This window comes from Sinohyriopsis cumingii, unplaced genomic scaffold (genome assembly GCF_028554795.1).
Source record: "Sinohyriopsis cumingii isolate HCF-2022 unplaced genomic scaffold, ASM2855479v2 utg002964l, whole genome shotgun sequence".
NCBI lineage: Eukaryota > Metazoa > Mollusca > Bivalvia > Unionida > Unionidae > Sinohyriopsis > Sinohyriopsis cumingii.
In genome coordinates, this window is record NW_028316353.1 from 267,202 (window position 1) to 291,064 (window position 23,863).

Below are 23,863 nucleotides of genomic sequence, written 5' to 3' on the forward strand. Positions count from 1 at the left end.
ATATAATGTGGAGGTGAAATTTGTAGGTGGGATGATGAACTTGAGTGCCTACATTGATTATATCATTTCATCTTAGCTGCCAAGGCTGTCAGAATTGAAAAGATGCAAATTAAACAGTGGCCTATTTTGTGTATCTTAGCTTCCCAATCACTTTGAGGGATTTAAAAGAAACTAAAGTTATATGAAACTTTGATTTCTAATTCCTCATTAGTATTGTTTTATATTTTCAACAGTTCTCCCCAGTATACTGTAATTCATATAAAATACATTGTCCTGTATCACAACAACAAAATACTAAAATTCTGGCAATACCAGCCCTTATGATTTATACAGTTCCAGACCCAGAAGCTTGGGTTTTGGATGTGCTTTCAGTTAGGTGGGGGGTGGATGTAGGCCTTTGCCTGCCCACCATGGTCTTTTTAATGAAAATAATATGGGAGTTGAGGGCTTAGAACTGCAAAATGATTCTGTCTAATTGTCAGATGGATCACATCCTGGGTCAATAACCCAGTTGGTGTTGGATCTTCCCAGGAAGATTCTGTCCATGTCGGATCTTCTGTAACAACCGCAGCCTCAGATATTCCATCACTAACTGGATAGACTTCTCCTTAACAACCAAAACATAGTCAGGGTAGCCATGCAAAGAACATAATTTAAACTTGATTGTGGAGAGAATTGCAGGAACAAGAAAGCCCACCACTTTGAAGGCTTATGAAGGAAAGTGGCATGTAATCAGGGACCAATCAAAGTGAACAACATCATCATTTTTTGAGTGCCTCATTTCCTCAGCTGGCTAACATTTTTTCTGGGAGTACAAGGAGAAAAAGTTTGCCCCAGTTACTGCTGCTTGATATTTGATGAGCTCTGTCATTATGGCAATGGAGATATTGGTCATGACCTAGCCAGTTTTGGTTTGAATAGACCATAATCCTCACCCTGTTTCTGAAATGGAATGTTTAATTGGTTTTGACATAGCTCAGTTAAGATAAATTCAACCCTTTATCCAGAACCTCACAGAAGCTGCTATCACATGTTTGCTGATAGCTTTAGATTCGGCATGCAGGGTGAGTGAGTTAACATGCCCTTTCAGTGGACCGGAACTATCTTCAGTTTTGAATGGATGGTTCTGTGATCCTAATGATGCATCCTGACATTGTAAGAAAAAATTGGTTGCTGTCAGTGGATGATTGGATAGTCTCCATACACTAGCTGTCCCACTCTTTGATAGAAATGTTGAGAGAAGCAAACATGTAAGATCCTGTCCGTGCCCACCAGCATTACTTGAAGTCTACAAAAAAGGTCATCAACCAAAAATAAAAAACTCTTTCTGCCAGTAAATGTCAGGCAAGAGGATGGCATCCCTAAAGCCCTATTATTGTGGCAGAATTGTGTTATACACTAAACATACTCTAGAGTCGCAAAATATCAGAGTCATCTCATGAAGATCTCAGGTCATGAAATTACTGTAATCTCTGTGAGCCTTGCTTCTGAATGTAAAGTTGCAGTCTGAGATGTAATAAAAGCTGTTAGCTTGCATCACAGTAAATGTTCTCGAGTTTATATCTCATGGGTTTGGCTTCACAGAGACATGATTCAAATCTGATGGGTCCAGTGGCTGCTGCCCATAGAAGCACCAGACCCAGCTGACATCAGCACAGTTTTTTCACCTGCAAAATTTAGTGCTTTCACTAGATCAGCCAATAAAAATGTGTTGATAGGAAGAGTTTAATAATCTTTGTAGCTGTGTATTGTTTCAAAGTGAATTGTCCCAGACGATGCAACTCTCTTATATACAGCTTTTAAATTAGGAGAGTAGGTTATATTTTGTATTGGGAGCAAGCCTTTCTTTTCTGGAAGGATGCACAGGATATAGGTAGGATGCTTAGCATTTCTATTATGTATTCTTGCAACATTAGTTTGGTCACAGAATTTTTGAAAGGGAAAGAACATTTCCAGCTTATTATGTTTTTCTAATAATTTGTAAACCCTACCAACCTCCCCAGCATGTCAGCATCCTCATTGATATATCATTTAACTTAAAACTGGCAGCACTTGGTGGTGACAAAGGGAGGTAATAGAATGGAGATGGTGTTGTTCGACTATTTCAGCTGTGGGATACAGCCAGAAAGGCAATTTTTGTCTTTATTTGATGGCTGTATTCCAGAAATAGCAAGCTTATTTTCCTAACATTAATGTTATCAAAAATGACATTCAGTATGGCTGCCACAGTGGTCATTTTAATAATCTTTTAATCGCAACTCCTCCTGGTGATTTCACTAAAGTACTTTTATGATATCTTGTTTGTCCTAAATGAAAATGGTACTGATCTAACCTCCAGTATGGCTACCATGATAGACATCTTACAAATCTTGTTTCTGCTCCTTGTGAGCACAGAGTCATATCAAGATGGGTTTCTCACCAGAGTACTTCTTATAAAGTGTAGAAAACAAAAATGATGCCAATCTAACAAGCAATATGGCCACCATGGCGGCTATCTTTAAAATCTTATTACAACTCCTCATAAACATTAAGACATGTAGGCATGGGATTTTCACCAGAAGACTTTTTGTGACATATATTTTATAATCTTTGTAATATATGTTAAACTGTGTATAAGATATCAAAAAAAGTTTAAAAGAAAGGTTTTTTCTTTTTGCTGGTAGAGTATCAGTCCCTTCAAGAGACTCTGTTATAATTAGAGATAATTGCTTATCACTGGAAATCTGCTTTTCAAACTATATTACCTTTGTTTTCATTTTGTGACACATTTTTGGTTTGCTTGTGAAAAATATTGCAACACCGATGAAATAATGTTCACTTTATCTTTTCATCATCTAAGTCTCTAATTGGCAGTTAATTTATCTATTTAGTTTGGTAATGTTTTTGATAATGTAACAGTGAATCCTCATTAAGATGTAAGTTTATACGGTGACATGATGTTTCTCTTTGGCCCATAAGCTGTTAGTGTCGAAGATCAGTGTATCATGTTTCTTAGACATTTTATAAATGAACTTTTTTGTATTTCCCTGCCATATCTTCATTAGAGGTATATAGCAACATCCATTTCAATCTGTCTTGTCCCTTCCCATTCCTCAGATAAAACATTTTATATTTGAATTTGATTTTTGTGTCACACCCATAGAAAAGGTATATAGTGCTAGCCATGTGCATCTGTCCCCTTTCTCAAGTAAGACAGACTAGACATTTTATGTTTGAATTTGATTTCCCAGCCATATCCATGGAAGTATATAATGTTACCCATGTGCATCTGTCCTATGCTGTCCAACACCTCAAATAAGGCATTATATGTTAGGATGTTTCTTTATTTTACTGTTGTATCTATGGAAGAGGTGCTACCCATGTCCGTCAATAATATCACATCCCATCAAATGCAGATTTTGTTTCCATTTAATAACTTTTGAAGGACTTCGTTAACTGAGACTAAATTTGTTGTAAGGCTTTACATTAAGAAGACCAAGATTATGTTTGATTTTCATCCTTTTTGGAAAAAATTAATCAGAATTATTACCAGTGTTTGACGTCTGTCTAAATGTGTTCTTTAATTACATCATATTGATGTGGGCATCAGTGTTACATATCTAGTCTTTTCTATCCCCTCTGCACAGCATACATTGACTGGTCACAGTGGGAAGGTTCTAGCAGCCAAATTTTTAGGTGAATCGGGTAAGGTGGTGTCGGGTAGCCATGACAGAACAATCAAAATTTGGGATCTCCTCAGCAAAGCTTGTGAGTAATGCTTTACATGCCTTCCATATGGTTGAATGTATTATGTTGTGATATTTTGTCCATCTATCTTTTTTCAATTTTGTTTTGCATAATAATTCCATTTATCTAACATCCACAGTTACCAAACATTCTGGATGGTTTATACATGGCATGAGGAAGAAGCTATTTTTGTTTTTTTTGGGAGGGGTCAAAAACTCCATGGCCAAGGTCCAGGGTCACTGTTAATTAAAGGAGAAAAATAGTTTCATCACAAGAACTCAATTTCTCCATATCTACAGTTTCCAAACATTGTGCATGGCTTACACATAGGATATGGAAGAAGTCTATCAATTTGGAGGCTAGACGGTCAAAGGCCATGGTCACTGTGAGTGAAGGAATAAAATGGTTTCTAAATAGTAACATAGGTTCAGCAATACATACCCAGATTAACTTTGTGGAGCACTGTAGGCAAGGATGAAGCCTATTGATTTTGAGGTTAGAAGGACAAAGGTCAGGGTCACTTATCAAATTTCAGTTATCTATGTAGAGGACTATTCAGCATGGGGTGGGCGATTATGTGCTGCTTGCAGTACTCATTTTTCTTTCTTTCTACATTATCAGAAGCACATATGGACATACGTGTGTGTGTTTGTGTGTGTGTGTGTGTAATGTATCAAATACTCGGCATTAGACTGATCACTTTTGTCATTTCTGGCATAATTTAAGCCTTTTAATTTTCCTTCCTGCAAACTTTGGAACTAACAAAAATTAAAAGTCGAGCAAAATGTTTAGGTGTGCAGCACTAAATTTCTGCTGTGATTGTCATTTATGTATATTTCAACTGCAAAAAGAAATTGATAAGCAGTCTATTTGAAAAGAAACATTAATTGATCATGAAATAACTCAATCAGTATTCATTATTGTTGTTTTACTCTTCATTGTGATGAAGATTTTCCCAGGCTTATTCATACAAAGCATATCTACAGAAGCAAATAGCAAGATTTCTAGTCAAGATAATATGGGAGGATGGTATCCCATATTCTCCTGACACATTAATTCAGATTGTTGCCAGAATTCAATGACATGTGCATAATGTATGTGGGTGCCTTTTAATTTCTTTTTAAAGGATGATGACAGATTTCTTTGAGTTTAGAAAATCTTTAGACTCAAAAATGAAGTAACTTATATCTGAAGTTATTGTTGTAAAGTAAAAACAGTGTAATTCCATGACAATGAGGCAAAAATGTGGGATACAGGACTTTTTTCCACTGACATGGTCACTGGGTTAGGCAGTGCCATTTTTTTCAACAATGGGAAGGATTTTGCAATATTATCAGATGCCTTGTGAAACTGTATAAGATCTATTTGTCACTGATTCCTTAGAAGTTTCCATTTACCAGAAACCATTAGAACGAATAGAAGGGACACAGCAATGGTTTAGTTCAAATATAATGGCATTTAATTAACTGTCAAATGTTTAAGAAATTTTATTTTGGAAGCAAGAGTAGATAATAAAGATCAGAACATTTCAAACCACCATGGGCATGTAAAATGTTGGACTGCCCTATAGAATGAAAAGATTTACAGATAAAGGTGTAATTAGTCAATGTCATATCATAGCAGTATTGTTCACTCATCTCAGAGAGGACAATTCAAGATGTTATAAGACATTAGCTGGGACCCCCCGTTTGCCCCCTGCCCTCCAGAAAAGAGACAATAGAGACAGTTCAGAAAAACATGCAGCAAACACTGTCTGTGCAAAATAATGCCCAAAGTTAAAGTTGCTTTGCATAAGTTAAATGCATTAAAATATGTGTGCTAGTTTTTAGTCAGTATGATTGCTGAAGTATGCAAACATACTGTTTATAGTACACTATTTCTTCCAATATTTAATACAGAAATATTGACCTGTTTTTAAAGACCTGCTGTAATTATGATTGTTTTTTTTCTGGTTCTTTTGTATCCTTTGCATGTGTTTGACTATATAATACAAATTGTAATTTCGAAATATTTTTTCTGTTTTACAGGTGTGAAGACAATATTCGCTGGGTCAAGTTGTAATGATTTAGTGACACTTCATGGAACTAACATTATTAGTGGTCATTTTGACAAACGGTTACGTTTCTGGGACTCACGGGCTGAGAACACAACAAATGAAATTACACTCCAAGGCAGAATATCTTCTTTACATTTATCACCAGGTAATATAGTGCAATTTGTTTCCCTGGAATTATTATTATTTTTTTTTTAATCATGTAACCCCACTCCAACCTCTGCCCCCATTCACTACAGATACAACAGATGCAGTAAGAAACATTCCTGCCTGCTCTACGTCTGTCTCTCTCTGACAAGATTGTTAGCATGAGTACCAAAAACAATTATCTTTTATACAGCAATGGTATTAATGGTATTTTACACAAAAATGTGGTTATGTGACAGTCACATGGCTTAAAATTGTGCTGCCAATTTTGTATGCAGTTGTTGTCCATTTTTGTCTTCTTTTTGTTGGTCAGTTGAAAATCCTTGTCATCATGTGATAAAAACTGTTTTACATTTAGTGATCACATTTTGACACATGCAATAATAGTAATTCTGTGAAGTTACTTAACTGTTAATGGAAAAGTAGGACATACCAGTCTCATTACAGCAAAGATTGTCCAGTTTTATTCAGTTTTCCTTTGCATATATTTCCGAAACCTCCACATTGGTTACTATTCATATTTGGTTGAATCATTATGAAGCAAAGGAAAAAAAATTGTGTGCGGCTGATTAACTCATTCACCACCTAACTTTGGGGTCAAGGTCACAGTCATAAAAGATTTGAGTGAATGTTTTAAGTTTTTCAGTTGGTTATATTTTCTAAACCCCTTGACAGATTTGCTTAAGACAATTTGTTATATGAACCACTGGCTCACCTGTGTGACCTTGGAGTCATTGGCAAAGGTTTACAGCACTGCCTAAATTGAACATGCTGTCTTATTTATATGATGATTCAACAGGGACACATAATTTGTTTGCATGTGCCGTGTTATACGGTAAAGGATACAAATAATCTGTTTGCATGTGCCGTGTTATACGGTAAAGGATACAAATAATCTATTTGCATGTGCCATGTTATATGGTAAAGGATACAAATAATCTGTTTGCATGTGCCATGTTATATGGTAAAGGATACAAATAATCTGTTTGCATGTGCCGTGTTATACGGTAAAGGATACAAATAATCTGTTTGCATGTGCTGTTATGTGGTAAAGGATACAAATAATTTGTTTGCATGTGCCATGTTATACGGTAAAGGATACAAATAATCTGTTTGCATGTGCCGTGTTATACGGTAAAGGATACAAATAATCTGTTTGCATGTGCCATGTTATACGGTAAAGGATACAAATAATCTGTTTGCATATGCCGTGTTATACGGTAAAGGATACAAATAATCTGTTTGCACGTGCCGTGTTATACGGTAAAGGATACAAATAATCTATTTGCATGTGCTGGGTTATATGGTAAAGGATACAAATAATCAATTTGCATGTGCCGTGTTATATGGTAAAGGATACAAATAATCTGTTTGCATGTGTTGTGTTATATGGTAAAGGATATACATAATCAACCTGCTGTTTTGTACTCTCTCTCTTTTACAACATTTACTTTATTTATAGTTTTATCTTTATTGTTGACCATGATGTTATTTCTTTCATTATTTATGACATCAGGAAGACACTGATGTAAGTTGTTACAACTTTTATCTAATACCAGTTGCAATTTATTTTTCATGATTAAAAGAGTTTCAACAAATTGAGTACATATAAGCTGAAGGATCTGTTTATTTATTTATTGCTATCTTTACTAATTATTTAAAAGTGAACAAATATGCCTGTATAACCCATCTGAGAATTCTGTGAATGATAACTTTTGAATTTGTGTCAGATAAATTTGGAGGAAATCTCTGTAAAGACTATTGCAACCAGCATGACTAGAATTGCACTGGCATCGCCAGAATGCAGTCAGCATGGAACAAACAGCTGTAGAAATTGCAGCAACTGGCAGATGTCTATTCAAGGTCACAATATTCACTGCGAGGAACATTCAGAGTGAAGAGATTAATGTTCTTGCCTCGGTTGTGTCACCTTTATCTTCCATAATCAGGGTGCAGATTATTTAGCCTCCTGTTTAGTCAGTTTGAATAGTGTTTCCTATTCAGACTTATTCCTGACCCCAAATGCTGCCAAAAAGATGGTGGCAACAGCCATTGACAGAAAATCAGATAAGATCAACAAAACTCTTACTGACAAGGAGCAACCAGAAGTAAAAGCCTTCTTAACCTACGTAACAAGCATCCCTTGCACTTAGATACATGTAGCTATAGTGACATCCCAGAATCATGAAGATTAAATTATTGAAGAATTCATGAATATGAAAACCAACCATTTCAATGTGACATATTCATGTAGTACTATTATCCACCCCACCCCACCCAGTTTTTTGGATCAGCTACTTCAGATCTTTTATAGTCCTACACCAGTGGCAACAGGACACTCCAACAACAGTGGTAACAGTGCACTACTACAACACTGGCAACAGGACACTCCAACAACAGTGGTAACAATACACTCCTACAACAGTGGCAACAAGACACTCCAACAACAGTGGTAGCAATAAACTCCTACAACAATGGCAACAAGAAAAACAAGAAAGAAGTCAACCATGACAAAAGTCTTACTAGTAGAGGTATATTTTATACACGTATCCAGATATGTCTGACAGTGTTATTTATAAAAATAGGGTAGTAAAAAAGGCAATAATGAATATTAGCTAAGATGATTGGAGCAGAGAAAAACAAACTGATCACTAAATTATGTTCTTATGTGTAAAATGGTGAGATGTGCAATAGATATCTCATGATTGGCAGTGATTGCTTTGTTATGTAATGTTAATAATCTTCTGTATGAGCTGCTGTATTCAGTTGAAAACTTGGTTTCTCTTTGCCATAGTGATGTTGCTGGCATCGACAATAAAGTCATTGCTTATATGTTGAGTCCAACTTCAAACTGCACAGACCTAGATTTGCCTTTGCATAATGAACTGACAGATCTGGGTCTGTGCACTTTGTGAAGAGTATTCAGTAGAACAAAAACAAATACATTGGTCTGCTGGTACATTATGAGTCAGTTACTCGGGATCTTTGTCTGCAGTTTGATTTGACTTATAAGTGAGTAACTATGGTAGGTGAGACACCTTATACCCCTGAACACTTCTTTGAATCATTATTGAATTTTTTCAGACAGATTTAAGCAAAGATAGATCAACCTCAAAATTTACATGTACTTTAATAATAAAAAATGGATCACTATGTAATTATTAATAAAAGAATAATTGTTTTCTCTTGATGTTCATGATTACCTCTGTCTGTCATCTTCTCATTAGAATTTAAGAAAGAGTAGATTATAATTCTGATACTGTTGAACAGCAAGAGTTCCTCAAAATGGTCATCATGTTATTAGGCATGTCAAAATGGTCATCATGTCATTAGGCATGTCAAAATGGTCATCATGTCATTAGGCATGTCGTAATGGTCATCATGTCATTAGGCATGTCAAAATGATCATCATGTCATTAGGCATGTCGTAATGGTCATCATGTCATTAGGCATGTCAAAATGATCATCATGTCATTAGGCATGTCGTAATGGTCATCATGTCATAAGGCATGTCAAAATGGTCATCTGTCATTTGGCATGCCAAAAATGGTCATGTCATTAGGCATGTCAAAATGGTCATCATGTCATTAGACATGCCAAAAATGGTCATCATGTCATTAGGTATGCCAAAATGGTCATCATGTCATTAGGTATGCCAAAAATGGTCATCATGTCATTAGGCATGTCAAAATGGTCATCATGTCATTAGGCATGTCAAAATGGTCAACATGTCATTAGGTATGCCAAAATGGTCATCATGTCATTAGGCATGCCAAAAATGGTCATCATGTCATTAGGCATGTCAAAAATGGTCATCATGTCATTAGGCATATCAGAATGGTTGTCATATCATTAGGCATTTCAAGAAGGTCATCATTTCATTAGGCTTGTCAAAAACGTCATATTGTTAGGTATTTCAAAATGTTTATCTTGTCTTTAAACATGTCAAAATGGTCATCATGTCTTTAGGGATGTCAAAAAGGTCCTTATGTCATTAGGCATGTCAAAATGATCATATCATTAAGCATGTCAAAATGTTCATGTCTTTAGACATGTCAGAATTGTCATCATGTCATTGGGCATCATTCAGTAGCCTACTGCATGTGATACACAGACATGTATACTATATGTTAGAAGCTGGCTGTGATACGAAAATTGCAAACTTTACATGATTTGCAGTAATTCAGAGGGAAAGAAGAAGCAAAAAGACTTTAATTAATTATGTCATGGTCAGCTATTGTCAGGGATGCCCTGTAATCAATCAATCATTCTTCTCCATGCAGTACACAATAATTTTCTTGCAGTACAAAAATATCAATATTGATACTGAATACAAAAAGTTCAGTAATATTAATAACATTCTATTCTTGTCTTATTCAAGATAAAAGAACATAACTTGACAGTAACTATCAGTTCTCAGGGGTGGAGGAACATAAGTGCTTCACTGAAGGCACAAATTAAGAACAATAATGGGGGCTCTCACCAGTTATTATGTACTTTTGAGAGAATGATGTATGTAAGGTGAAGTTGTTTGCATTTAAAACATGCACAATGGAGAGAATGTTGGCATACCACTATGCTACATTAATGTAATGTGGATGATATTTTTTGGGATATTGTACTTTTGGAAATTGTACATGATCTAAGCACACTGCTAACTAAAATGACTGCTCCCTTGTGCTAAAAAAAATCAGCCTGAATTAGTCTAAAGTACACTATCCATAGCAACTATTAAAATAGGGAAAATTAATTTTGCCAGACTAGACAATACCAGCTTCTGAAAGTGCAATGAATGAATTACCAAATATATAAAATATATAAAAAGTTATCGGCTCTTTTTTATACAATTTACCTCTGAAGTTCAGGAAGTGAAAATAACCATGCAGAGCTAGCACTTTTTTGAAAGGTGCACATCTAGAGTAAGGCCAAGCTGTATACTCTATAACCCATATTACACCAATCATTTAAAAGATGCACAATGGAGAGAATGTTGGCATACCTATATGCAGCATTAATGTAATGTGGATGATATTTCTTTGGATATTGTACTTTTGGAAATTGTACATGATCTAAGCACACTGCTAACTAAAATGATTGCTCCCTTGTGCTAAAAAAAATCAGCCTGAATTAGTCTAAAGTACACTATCCATAGCAACTATTAAAATAGGGAAAATGAATTTTGGCAGACAAGACAATACCAGCTTCTGAAAGTGCAATGAATGAATTACCAAATATATCAAATGTAAAAAAGGTTATTGACTTTTTTTATACAATTTACCTCTGAAGATCAGGAAGTGAAAATGACCAAGTGGAGCTAGCACTTTTTTGAAAGGTGCACATCTGGAGTAAGGCCAAGCTGTATACACTATACCTAAGATGTACAAGTTGTTTTTTTTTTTTTAAATGCCAGTATAACCAGAGAGGAAAGCCAGGAAAATTCCTTTTCTTTAAAATTCTAACCCTATGCAAAATGTGAAACTGTTGAGTGCCACCAATGCCTTTGTGCTTCAACCCAAGTAAATATACTATATATATGCAGATTATTTATTTTTATGTTGCAAAAATTATAATTAATGCTTCTTGTGCATTAGTACAGTGTTAGATATTATTCCTAACTTGTTATTTTATAACAGATCCAGACTTTGTTATTTGCAGGTACATTTCTCTTTTGGAAGTACTTTGTGAGTGTACTGCTATTAGTTGCAGATTGGTTACTTCAAAATCTTGGTTGTTTCTGTCATGCATTGTGCATAATCTTCAAATGTGTTATTATGGCTATTGCACAAAATTTCTGCAATTATGATTGTTTTCTTTTACAACATGTCCTTTATGCTACAAATATAGCATTTATGACAAACTCTTTTATTATAAACTCCCAAAGCCTGCCTTTTAAACTTTTGAAGCATTTAGGTGGACTTATCACTAGAAAACACTCTCTTAAGTATACACAGTACTCAGCGTAATGTCTGTACTGTGCACTTAGAAAATTATAATTGGGAAATGTAATTTTGTCAGGTTTAATCTTATGATAATCAGCACACACTGACAAGTCCTACACAGTTTGCCCAACACATGTATGTACATACTAAATGAGTTAGCTCCCTGTATTCTGTTTTGTGAAATCGCCACCATGGATGTTCATGCTCTTCTCCATCATACTCAATATAAAGAATGTAAGATCCATTTTAGACAGATTTAAACCACAAAGTTGTACAAATGTGGTAGTAGGTTCTGAGAAAATCATGATGTACTAGGTATATTTTAGAAGATATTTCCCATTCATAAGACTTGCTTGGAATGGACTGAGAGACATGCTGTTTACATGGCTGTTTTTATTGACCTGAAAGAGGAACATGCACTTGTTAAGGCATATAATATTTGCCAGATTATGTTAACTTGGAGGATGGACTTGTAGTCATGCAAAAATAACCAGTGTGGTAAGTAATTGTGATGCACATGTGACATTACTGTTTGATGCCTCACAAGTCTAAAATAGTCTCCATTCTCAGTGTAATTTCTGTAAATTAATGATCTAAATTGAATTTGTACAGTTTAGTTCTGAATCTTTTTTATTTCAGACAGAGGTAGTTTATTATGTTGTTGCAGAGATGAATCATTGAAAGTTATTGACCTCCGAATGAACCAAGTCTCTCAGACTTTATGGTAAGTTAGTATTACCAGTATATATGTGTTGTTTGATTCAGGAATCACATGCTTGCCAGGTTCTAAGGTTTGCTGGAATATAAAGGACATGTTCAAGCCAAAAGCTGGCAGTTCTATATCTGCAATGTTTTACATGTAAAAGGCTTAGTTTAGTTTACTGCTTGCAAACCTTAAAAAAAATTGGCAACTGTGTAATCATACCTGTTTGTGGTACATCAGTTTTAGCTGATGGGCATATCCAGGTAGTATGTCCAGTAGCATTATCAATTTTTAAGTCAAATACATATAACAATGTTTTACTTAAACTGGTAAAGATATTCAACAAAAATATGTCATACAAATTGAATCCTGTCATAATAATAGGTAAAAGATGTACAGCAAATAAAACAATCTCAAGTCGAATGAGGTACGGCATGCACATTGTCTGTAGCTTCCATACAAATAGTTGTCAGAAGTAAGCCGAAAATACAGAGAGATGAAATTGTTGATTTTTGAATATATTTGATAAAATGGATTCATTTTGGTTATATGTATATGCTTTTCAAAAGTTGGGTGAACATTGCAGCCTTATTTCCAGAAAATGTTAGAACTTAGAAAATTGAATATTATTATATTATTCATTAATGAGTAAAGTAATTTTTATTCCCCTGGACCACTCCGGTGGCTTAGCAGTTAAAGCATCTGCCTCAAATGCGGGAGGGCATGGGTTTGATCCTCGGCCGAGTCATAAATTAATGGTTTGTATATAATCAACACAAGAGCAGAAAAATTTAAAATATTTGTCTTGTTTGTATATAGCCAGATTTTTAACTGGCTTTTTAAACATTTATCTTTATCTTTATAACATAATTGATCAGATATCAGAAATAGTATGTATGTCATTGGACTTAATTATACCCTGCAACTGTCTATCCGTCCACAACTCTATCTCTTAAATGATGTTAGCATTTTAACTAAAGTCAGTATTTCACATGTTCATATGGTAACTGCATGTGCATATTCATTTTAACTCCATACCAGATGGGTCAAAGGTCTTGAGATTTAGTTTAGTGACTGGTTTGATTTTTTTCTTACATTTTTGGACAAAACTCGCTCTCTCTCTCTTTTGCTATTTGAGGTCACATTGAGACAACATTATGACAAAGCAGGGTCAGATTTAATTGCAGTGTTGCAAACCTTGAATTGAAAAACAATATTTCTCGCGTTAGTAATCTTCATCAGTTCCCACAATTATTTGTCTAATTTTTATCCATTCACGTCATATAATGAACTAAATTAACTATGTTTATTTTTTATAGAATTTTTAAAGATATTGATCAGACATCTATAAACCATTGCCCTTTTCTCCTTTGAATACATTGCCCAATAACATCATCATGAGGATATAATGCTGCTGTCTTTTGAATTCAGCCTGCTTAAAGACAAAAAATAATCTTTTCCTGCCTATATATTAACAAAGGGGATTAACGCTTGTGCATTAATTCCCATTGGCACTGATAGGTATTCCCAGTTTGCAAGCATTGCTTCTGTACAAAACATAATATGAAATAAGCATTCATATACAGGTGGTATTGATTATTCTTTAAATTTGGCTGATATTTTGTGAAATTTATCACTTTCTGACTTGGTTTATGTAGACTGCATGGTACAACATGCTATTGCTCATACATGTTTGCTTTCAAATGTTGAGACATGCAGTCTTGTTTTCTCAGTGCAGTAAATAGAAAACATTCAAAGGAAGGGAAGACACACATGAGTTCTGTCTGGCATGTACCAGATGTATTTCTTCTTTCCCTTGCAGCATGTGCAATTTGTGTGCATAATACTTATAATAATATATTTATAGCTGATTCTGAGATGGAATGTCTGCTAAAGGAAACCTATTGGATTCACCATCTTAATATGGTATATCAAAAAGGTCTAAATTTCAAAACACTATATGACATTCATTAATCAATTTTTTAAAAAATTATTTCCCCTACTGGTTAGAGCATCTGCCTTGGATGCGGGAGGTCGTGGGTTCGATCCCCAGCCGAGTCATACCACAGACTTACAAAAATGGTACTAACAGCTGCTTCGCTTTGTACTCAGCGTTAAGGGGTTAGTGTTACGACTGGTCGGCCTGGTGTCAGAATAATGTGACTGGGTGGGACATCATGCTACATGTCTGCGTCATGATGCCCCAGTGCTTGACATCACTATAAAGTGCCACACTGCAGACATCATAGCGATATGACGGAAAAATTATTAAGCTACGTTAAAAATCCAAATCACACACACACAATTAGCTAAGAATATTTTTATATTATTCTAATTTACAAAATAACTTAACTAGTGAATGTATAAACTAATATCATAAAAATATGTTTACTAATTTTTTAAAAATGAAAGTGCTTTTTTAAAACAATATCTCAATACATTATGATTAATTATTTATAAAATACTTGATTATAAGTATTATGCACACCATCATTTTTGCTATATAAATTGAGTTCTGATGAAATATTGAACATTCGCTAATAATATATTAAGATATAATATATTATTATTTTTTAGTTTTATTTTTTTTAACTTTAAGATTTATTCATTTTTTTATATATCTTTTTTTAAATGTGCATTATGCATAATTAAAAAAAACATTAATAAAACTTTATCTCTATTTATAAATTTTATATATATATATATATATATATATATATGGTATCACTACAATGTTTGCAATTTGCCTGATTAATGTTCAGTAATTATAGCCATTTTAGGTCTGACAAATGTATCATACCTTAGTGTGAAAATTCAGTTTTCAGTTATTTCTTTTAGCACTGTTTTAATGATCTGTAACAATAGACAACATTTTTGCATACATGTAGATGATGATAATAAATAAATAAATTGATCAATAAATAAATAACTCTTTGGAAAAAAATTGTATGTATCTCATACTAACACCTTTATTCTAGTGCTGTAACGTGGAGCTCATTGTTATTTCTTCTGATACAAAGAAATTCTAAGTCATCTACATATTTTTGATATCACAGCTGTCTCCTGACAGAAAGTACTGTATTATTCTATTTCAGAAATAACATGAAGGGAAATAGAAAATTAAAAAATAGAAGTCATTGCTTTTCTTAAATTTTTTAATTTTTAAAGTATCATTTGAACGGATAGAGAAAAATAGAGATCAGTAGAAATGTATTGAAGATACATGCCATCATGAAATGTGCAGTACACTGTAACTTAAGTATAGAAATGTGCAGTACACTGTAACTTAAGTATAGAAATGTGCAGTACACTGTAACTTAAGTATAGAAATGTGCAGTACACTAACTTATGTATAGAAATGTGCAGTACACTGTAACTTATGTATAGAAATGTGCAGTACACTGTAACTTAAGTATAGAAATGTGCAGTACACTGTAACTTATGTATAGAAATGTGCAGTACACTGTAACTTATGTATAGAAATGTGCAGTACACTGTAACTTATGTATAGAAATGTGCAGTACACTGTAACTTATGTATAGAAATGTGCAGTACACTGTAACTTAAGTATAGAAATGTATGGGAAAAAGGTTTAACAGTGGCCTACCACATTTTCATTCTTGCATTTGAGTCTCATGATATCAAATGATCCTGGTTAAACCCATATACATAGATTTCTACATAGATGGGTGCTCCAGTCTCTGGACCTCAAATGAGTCACTATTATTACACACAAAAAACAGTGTAGTTTTCAGCAATTATTGCAATTTTTTTCCAGATTTATTGCCATCTTTAGGTGACATTACCAGAATCTAACAGTTGGGTTTATATTTGGAATATAATGGGATGGGGGGGGGGCAGCAAGGCTGTGTATATCAATCAGAGAAAAATTTATTTAGTGCTTTATGTAAATACATGTAAGTAAAAATTATAAAATCCATTAAAATATACATAATCCTGTTTCTAATGGCACATCATATGCACATAAACTCTAGACAGAGCAAGGGGAGGCAGTCTGTGTTGAGCTATGAAAGTTATGCTGTATTATTTACCTCTCACATGCCAGTTCATATCCCCTTGTGATTTTAAAAACAAAAAGCATTAAAGATATACAGAAATACGCAAAACTCAGTCATTTCATTCATTCATTCATCATTTCTAACCTTAACGTTGCCAGTGAGCCCCTAGCGCTATCATCATGTTTGCATTTCAAACCAAACAGATTTTTTCAGGGTGAACAATAAGCCTTCTCATTGCACTTTTCTGGTTCCAAGGGATTTAAGTCCTGAAGCTAGGAAAATTTATGGACTTATTTGGACTTTATTGAAGAGGATTAACTGCATCACTTCTGTTGTCTGAAAAAAAATATATTCACCCATGCAAATACAGTGGCCACCATATCAGTAAAGAAACTCCAGTTTGGTTTGAAATGTGAACACGGTAATGTTTGAGACACTCTGGCAACAATCAGTTAAGAAATAATAAATTGAGGAATGAAATAATAAATAAGTTTCATGCTTCTTTTAATATATCCTTGAAGTTTGGAAGATGGCTAATAACTGCCAGAGTGGTAGGCAAATACTATACTTATTATTCTATTTATGAAACTCTAGCATGTACTAATCATGTAAACTACTGCAGAGATTCCTACATTTATCCTATTTATGAGACTGATGTATGATTTATAAATGTAAACTACTGTAGAGATACCCTGGAGTGGTCCTCTGTATCAGACTGATGAATGGTTTATGATGTAAACTAGTGTAGAGATACCCTGGATTGGTGCTATGTATGAGACTGCTGTATGGTTTATAATGTAAACTACTGTAGAGATACCCTGGAATGGTCCTATGTATGAGATTGATGTATGGCATATAATGTAATCTCTGTAGAGATACATTTGATTGGTCCTATGTATGAAACTGACAACTACTGTAGAGATACCCTGGACTGGTCCTATGTATGTAATAATAATGTAAACTACTGTATAGATACCCTAGATTGGTCCTATGTATGAGACTGATGATGTATGGTTTATAAATGTAAACTACTGCAGAGATTCCCTACATTGTTCTTATTTATGAGACTGATGTATGGTTTATAATATAAACTATCATAGAGATACCCTGGATTGGTCCTATGTACGAGACTGGTATATGGTTTATAACATAAACTGCTGTAGAGATACCCTAAATTTATCCCATTTATGTTGTTGTTCTTGTTGTGGGGTTTAACGCCATTTTTCAGCACACAATAGGCTATACATGGCAGCCAGTATTAATCTTGGAAGAAGAACCTGGGAAAACCTCGGAAAGAACCACCAACCCACGAGAAGCTACTGGCAAGCTTTCTCACATACCCCCATTGGTTGAATACGAGACTCAGACTGGTGCAGACAGAGGTGAGATGGCAGTGATCTGTAACAGAGAGCGCTTTAGACCACTCGGCCACTCTGGGCCCCTCCAATTTATGAGACTGATAGATGGTTTATAACGTAGACTACTGTAGAGATACCCTAGATAGGTCCTATGTATGAGACTGTTGTATGGTTTGTAAATGTAAACTACTGTAGAGATTCCCTAGATTTGTCTTATTTATGAGACTGATGAATGGTTTATAATGTAGACTACTGTAGAGATACCCTACATTTATCCTGTTTAAGAGACTGATGTATGATTTGTAGATGTAAATTACTGTAGAGATACCCTGGATTGGTCCTGTGTATGAGACTGATGTATGGTTTATAATGTAAACTACTGTAGAGGTACCCTGGATTGGTCCTATGTATGAGACTGATGTATGGTTTATAATGTAAACTACTTAAGAGATACCCTGGATTGGTCCTATTTATGAGACTGATGTATGGTTTATAATGTAGACTACTGTAGAGATACCCTAGAATGGTCCTATGTATGAGACTGATGTATGGTTTATAATGTAAAGTACTGTAGAGGTACCCTGGATTGGTCCTATGTATGAGACTGCTGTATGGTTTATAACGTAAACTACTGTAGAGGTACCCTGGATTGGTCCTATGTATGAGACTGATGTATGGGTTTACAATGTAAACTACTGTAGAGATACCCTAGAATGGTCCTATGTATGAGACTGATGTATGGTTTACAATGTAAACTACTGTAGAGATACCCTAGAATGGTCCTATGTATGAGACTGATGTATGGTTTATAAATGTAAACTACTGTAGAGATTCCCTAGATTGGTTCTATTTTTGAGACTGGTGTATTTTTAAAAAATATAAACTACTGTAGAGATACCCTATATTGGTCCAAATTATGGACATGCATGTATGGTTTATAATGTAAACTGCTGTATAAGTACTGTAAAGTCACACCAGGACTTTATAAGTGCTGCAGTATCAATTTTTCTGTACTAGTTTTAGCTTGTTTCAGATTTTGCAGTAGTTGACAAGAAAATGATCTTGACTTGGACTAGTAAGTCACTTGAATGAAAATGAATATTCAGGTCAATTTTGTTTGAGGTACCTTAGTTTTACTTTAACAATAAAATCAATATAATTCATTTTATATTGAAGCAAGACAAACAAGTAGTATATTAACAAATTCCAGAGGAGGTAAATAAGGAGGCTAAATATACAATGTAAAAAAACCTAGAGGGTGCTGGTAAAGACACTTTTTCAAATTTCTCTAGCAGACAAATAACAGACAAATGTCAGACCTTTCTAAAATCATATGCAAAGCTGAAACATTCTGTATCCTACTTAAATTGATAAACTGTTTCAATCTTACAAGAGATGATGAATATCTTGACCATAAAAAATCATAAGCTATCTATGGGTATATCATACTCTTAACAAAATTTTATTCCATTCTGGGTATATCACACACCTAACAAAATTTTATTCCATTCTGGGTATATCACACACGTAACAAAATTTAATTCCATTCTGGGTATATCACACTCCTAACAAAATTTTTTTCCATTCTGGGTATATCACACACCTAACAGAATTTTATTCCATTCTGGGTATATCACACACCTAACACAGTTTTATTCCATTCTGGGTATATCACGCTTCTAACAAAATTTTATTCCATTCTGGGTATATCACTCTCTTAACAAAATTTTATTCCATTCTCCTTCATATATTTGTCCATTTTTTTTTCTATCAAGTAGCAGAGTCACAGATTGATAATAATTGTGATGGTAGGATGGGGGAAATTGTACATTTTGGTTTTCAAAATGAATCACTTATAATTGAATCCTACATTTGAATTCAGTGTAGTCCAGTTGTTATTTTGGTTTCATTAAAATCAATTTTTGTATACAGGGGTTCCACGTTTGTTTATACAGGGGAGTTAAGTTCCACATAAAATAATATGATTAATAATTCTTTTTCAGTGCGGACTCTTTTCGAGTGTCATGTGATTGGTCTAGAGCTGTATTCAGGTTTGTATATAACATTGTTATACCCTGCAACAGATGTACTCACATGCAAGTTAGTTCTAACTTCTAACAACATAGACCCCATCTGCAATTGCATAATGTGCTGTCAGATTGTTGTCTATATTGTTTGTTCTACTGATTACATATGGTAAACTGCATAGACCTCCTTAATATGAGTGTGCATTTTGCAATGGCAGATATGGGTCTTTGCATTTTGCAGTTGGACCTAACATAAAAGCGAGCATAGATGGACTTCTTATCCTTGTTTGTTTATTTTTCTGTTCATTTTTTGCATTTAGGTTAGGGAGTGGATTATTGTTTTCCATGAACTGAAGTTATAGGTACAGTTGTATAGCTGATTATAGCTAATGATTATTTATTTTTAAGTAGAGCTAACAAACAGCATCAGTTTCTTAAATAATCCTTCTAAGATTGGTTTTCAAGCTGTAAATCTAAATGGGAATCCAGGCATTATATTTAGTTGTAAATCTAACTCAGATCATATAAAGTCCTACTAAAATCACTTAGTAAAATTCATCTCTGATTGAGTTAAAAATGCCTGGACTCCCATTTAAACAGAGATGTTGATCTCGACTTGTTGTAGAATATGTAATTGGTAAATCAAATAAAATTATGTCTTTCCAATTAATATAGCCACTAGAGAAATTTCCATCATTTTAGAAGATATTTTTCTTCTGAAAAATAGTTTTTATTTTGTTCCGATTGGTTATAGTGTACAGACACTTAGTAACAAATGCATGGCTTGTTACCATTTTGAAACTGGAATGTCCAGTTTTCTCTGTTTGTTAGTGTTCACATGCCTTCTAATGACTAGTTGTGGAGGAATTGGTTTCATCAGACCTTAAATGGTTTTGGGATCTGTCAAATTGGTATCCTGCAGAGGGTCGCCTTCACTTTTAATTAAATTCTAATTAAATATTAATTATTAAAAAGTGATAACTGAAAGGCTGTCAAGGCATACTCTCCCCCATCTGCTGGGGGAAGGATGTCGAGGCATACCCTCCCATCTGCTGGGGGGATATACTGTTTTTGTTACTATTGTAACACAACTAATTTAGGTACAATACCGAAACAGGTCATAGATCGGGGTGACTAGTTCATCCCTGATTGACCATATTTGTACTAAAAGACCTGAAGTTCACATACCTATGTAGCAATAAGCTATTACTGTCCTATGTGTATCATTAGACATTTGCCTAAATTCACCATGAACTGACATAATGAAATAAAATATAGAGATTTTCACAACTTTTATTAAGATAATTTCTTTAAGGACCTCGCTTTGATGCCTTATAATAAATTTATGAATATTCCAAATGTTAATAATGCATTGGACACACAGTAGAAACTTCTCATACACATATTAGACAGTCATATTCCTTTTCTAATCTGATATGTTAAACATGAGCTACAGTGTAAATGGATGACTCAAGAAATAAACGAAGCAAGGTAGCAAGGTACAAAAGATATAAATCTCATAAAATTAAGGATTGGGAAAACTAAAGGAAATGTAACATTCGTCATACATAAAGTACTGAAAATCTATTATAAACAAGCTGGAGATAAATAAAATTTTAGTTCATTATGGCAATATCTCAGAGAGCATTATAAATGTTAGTTTATTATGGCAATATCTCAGAGAGCACTATAAATTTTAGTTTATTATGGCAATATCTCAGAGAGTACTATAAATTTTAGTTTATTATGGCAATATCTGAGAGAGTACTATAAATTTTAGTTTATTATGGCAATATCTCAGAGAGCACTATACATTTTAGTTTATTATGGCAATATCTCAGAGAGTACTATAAATTTTAGTTTATTATGGCAATATCTCAGAGAGTACTATAAATTTTAGTTTATTATGGCAATATCTCAGAATTTATTCTGCTCCAGAGGACTAGTGGTTTGAGTGTTCACCTCAGATGTGGGAGGTCATGGGTTCAAAGTCATACCAACGACTTGTAAATATAGTACTAGCAGCTGCCTTGCTTCACACTCAGCATTAAGAGGTTAGTACAAGGACTGGTTGGCCTGGTCTCAGGATAATGTGACTGGGTGGGACATGATGCTACATGTTTGCAGCATTATGCCACAGTGCTTGCCATCACTACAGAGTTTCACACTGCAGACATCGTAGCAATATGACTGAAAAATTGGAGTTATGCTAAAAATCCAAATTTCACACACGCACACGCAACTTAGTCTCTCAAAGAACATTTTCCCTCCCAGACACATCATGTTCCAACCCAGCTAAAACACAATGGAAACTCCATCACAATTGTACTAATAATAGCTGATATAATGAACCATTGCCAACATAACCAATAGTTATATCCAGGATAAAATTCAGTTAATAAATATATGCAGATGTTTACTTTACCATTATGATGTTGAAATTTATGAACTGCGCTGGACTAGATGAAAAAGGTCCAAATATCTTAAAATCTCGCAGTTTTTCTAACATCAGCAATCTTGGCAGTAATTCTTTTGCTTTTTACGGAGTAGTTCCTACAAGTGAAAGTAACCCCATTTCACAAAAATAGGTTGAAAATGCACTCTGGAGACCAAAGACCCATTAATATCTACATTATCTAACAATTTGAGACACTGCTTGCTACCCCCCTGTGTGACAGAGTGGTATAAGGAGCTTCTCTTTACTGCTCTCTATCCAAGTGGGTTCATGTCTTCAGCTCAGCCACTATGGGTATTTGTGAGACAGCTTGCCAGTAGCTTCCCATGGGTTGGTAGTTCTTCCCAGGGTATTCCAGGGTTCTTTCTCCATCAGCCATACATAGCCTGTCATGTGCTAAAAGATGGTGCTAAACCCACAACATCAACAACAAAGACACTGCTTGATAATCAAGCATGCAAATTAGATGTCCTTACTCCTTCACAGCGATCAGGTTTTTGCAAGGGTTATTCTTACCAAACTTTAACAAAACTCACAGAGGCAATGGACAAGGGGAATTGAACAAATGTATTATTCTTGGCCTCAGCAAGGCTTTTGAATTTGTTCATCATGATGCTTTACTATCAAAATTAAAATAGTAAAAAAATGTATGCTAATGCAGTTAACTGGTTTTCATCATATCTGTCTGAGAATGTAAAGAGTTGCAGTTGGATATGTAAACTCTAGCTGACCTTAACCAAGGTCCTTCCAGAAACTTAGAACTACTCTTTCTTTTATACATAAATGACCTTCATGTTTGCACATAGCACACAAAGACAGACTTATTTGCAGGCTGTAATGACTTTCCTGTATGAACATAGCACACAGACACAGATTTGACTGCAGGCTGTAATGACTTTCCTGTATGAACATAGCACACAGACACAGATTTGACTGCAGGCTGTGATGACTTTCCTGTATGAACATAGCACACAGACACAGATTTGACTGCAGGCTGTAATGACTTTCCTGTATGAACATAGCACACAGACACAGATTTGATTGCAGGCTGTAATGACTTTCCTGTATGAACATAGCACACAGACACAGATTTGACTGCAGGCTGTAATGACTTTCCTGTATGCACATAGCACACAAAGACAGATTTATCTGCATGCTGTAATGACTTTCCTATGTGCACATAGCACACAAACACAGATTTGAATGCAGGCTGTAATGACTTTCCTGTATGCACATAGCGCACAAACACAGATTTATCTGCATGCTGTAATGACTTTCCTATGTGCACATAGCACACAAACACAGATTTGAGTGCAGGCTGTAATGACTTTCCTGTATGCACATAGCACATAAACACAGATTTGACTTTAGGCTCTAATGACCTTTCAGTAGGCATATAGCACAGACTTGTCTGCAGGCTGTAATGACCTTCCTGT

The 23,863-nt window shown here is 34.6% G+C and overlaps 1 protein-coding gene across 1 annotated transcript in view; it reads left to right on the plus strand.

The window, feature by feature from the left end:
- Positions 1 to 23,863, plus strand: part of LOC149769950 (autophagy-related protein 16-1-like) — an 85,180-nt gene that overhangs the window by 42,700 nt on the left and 18,617 nt on the right. The window contains exons 12-15 of the mRNA XM_089949627.1: positions 3,627 to 3,747; positions 5,754 to 5,927; positions 12,505 to 12,589; positions 19,949 to 19,996. Coding sequence (XP_089805753.1) covers positions 3,627 to 3,747; positions 5,754 to 5,927; positions 12,505 to 12,589; positions 19,949 to 19,996 — 428 coding nt within the window. The remainder of the gene's footprint in view (positions 1 to 3,626; positions 3,748 to 5,753; positions 5,928 to 12,504; positions 12,590 to 19,948; positions 19,997 to 23,863) is intronic.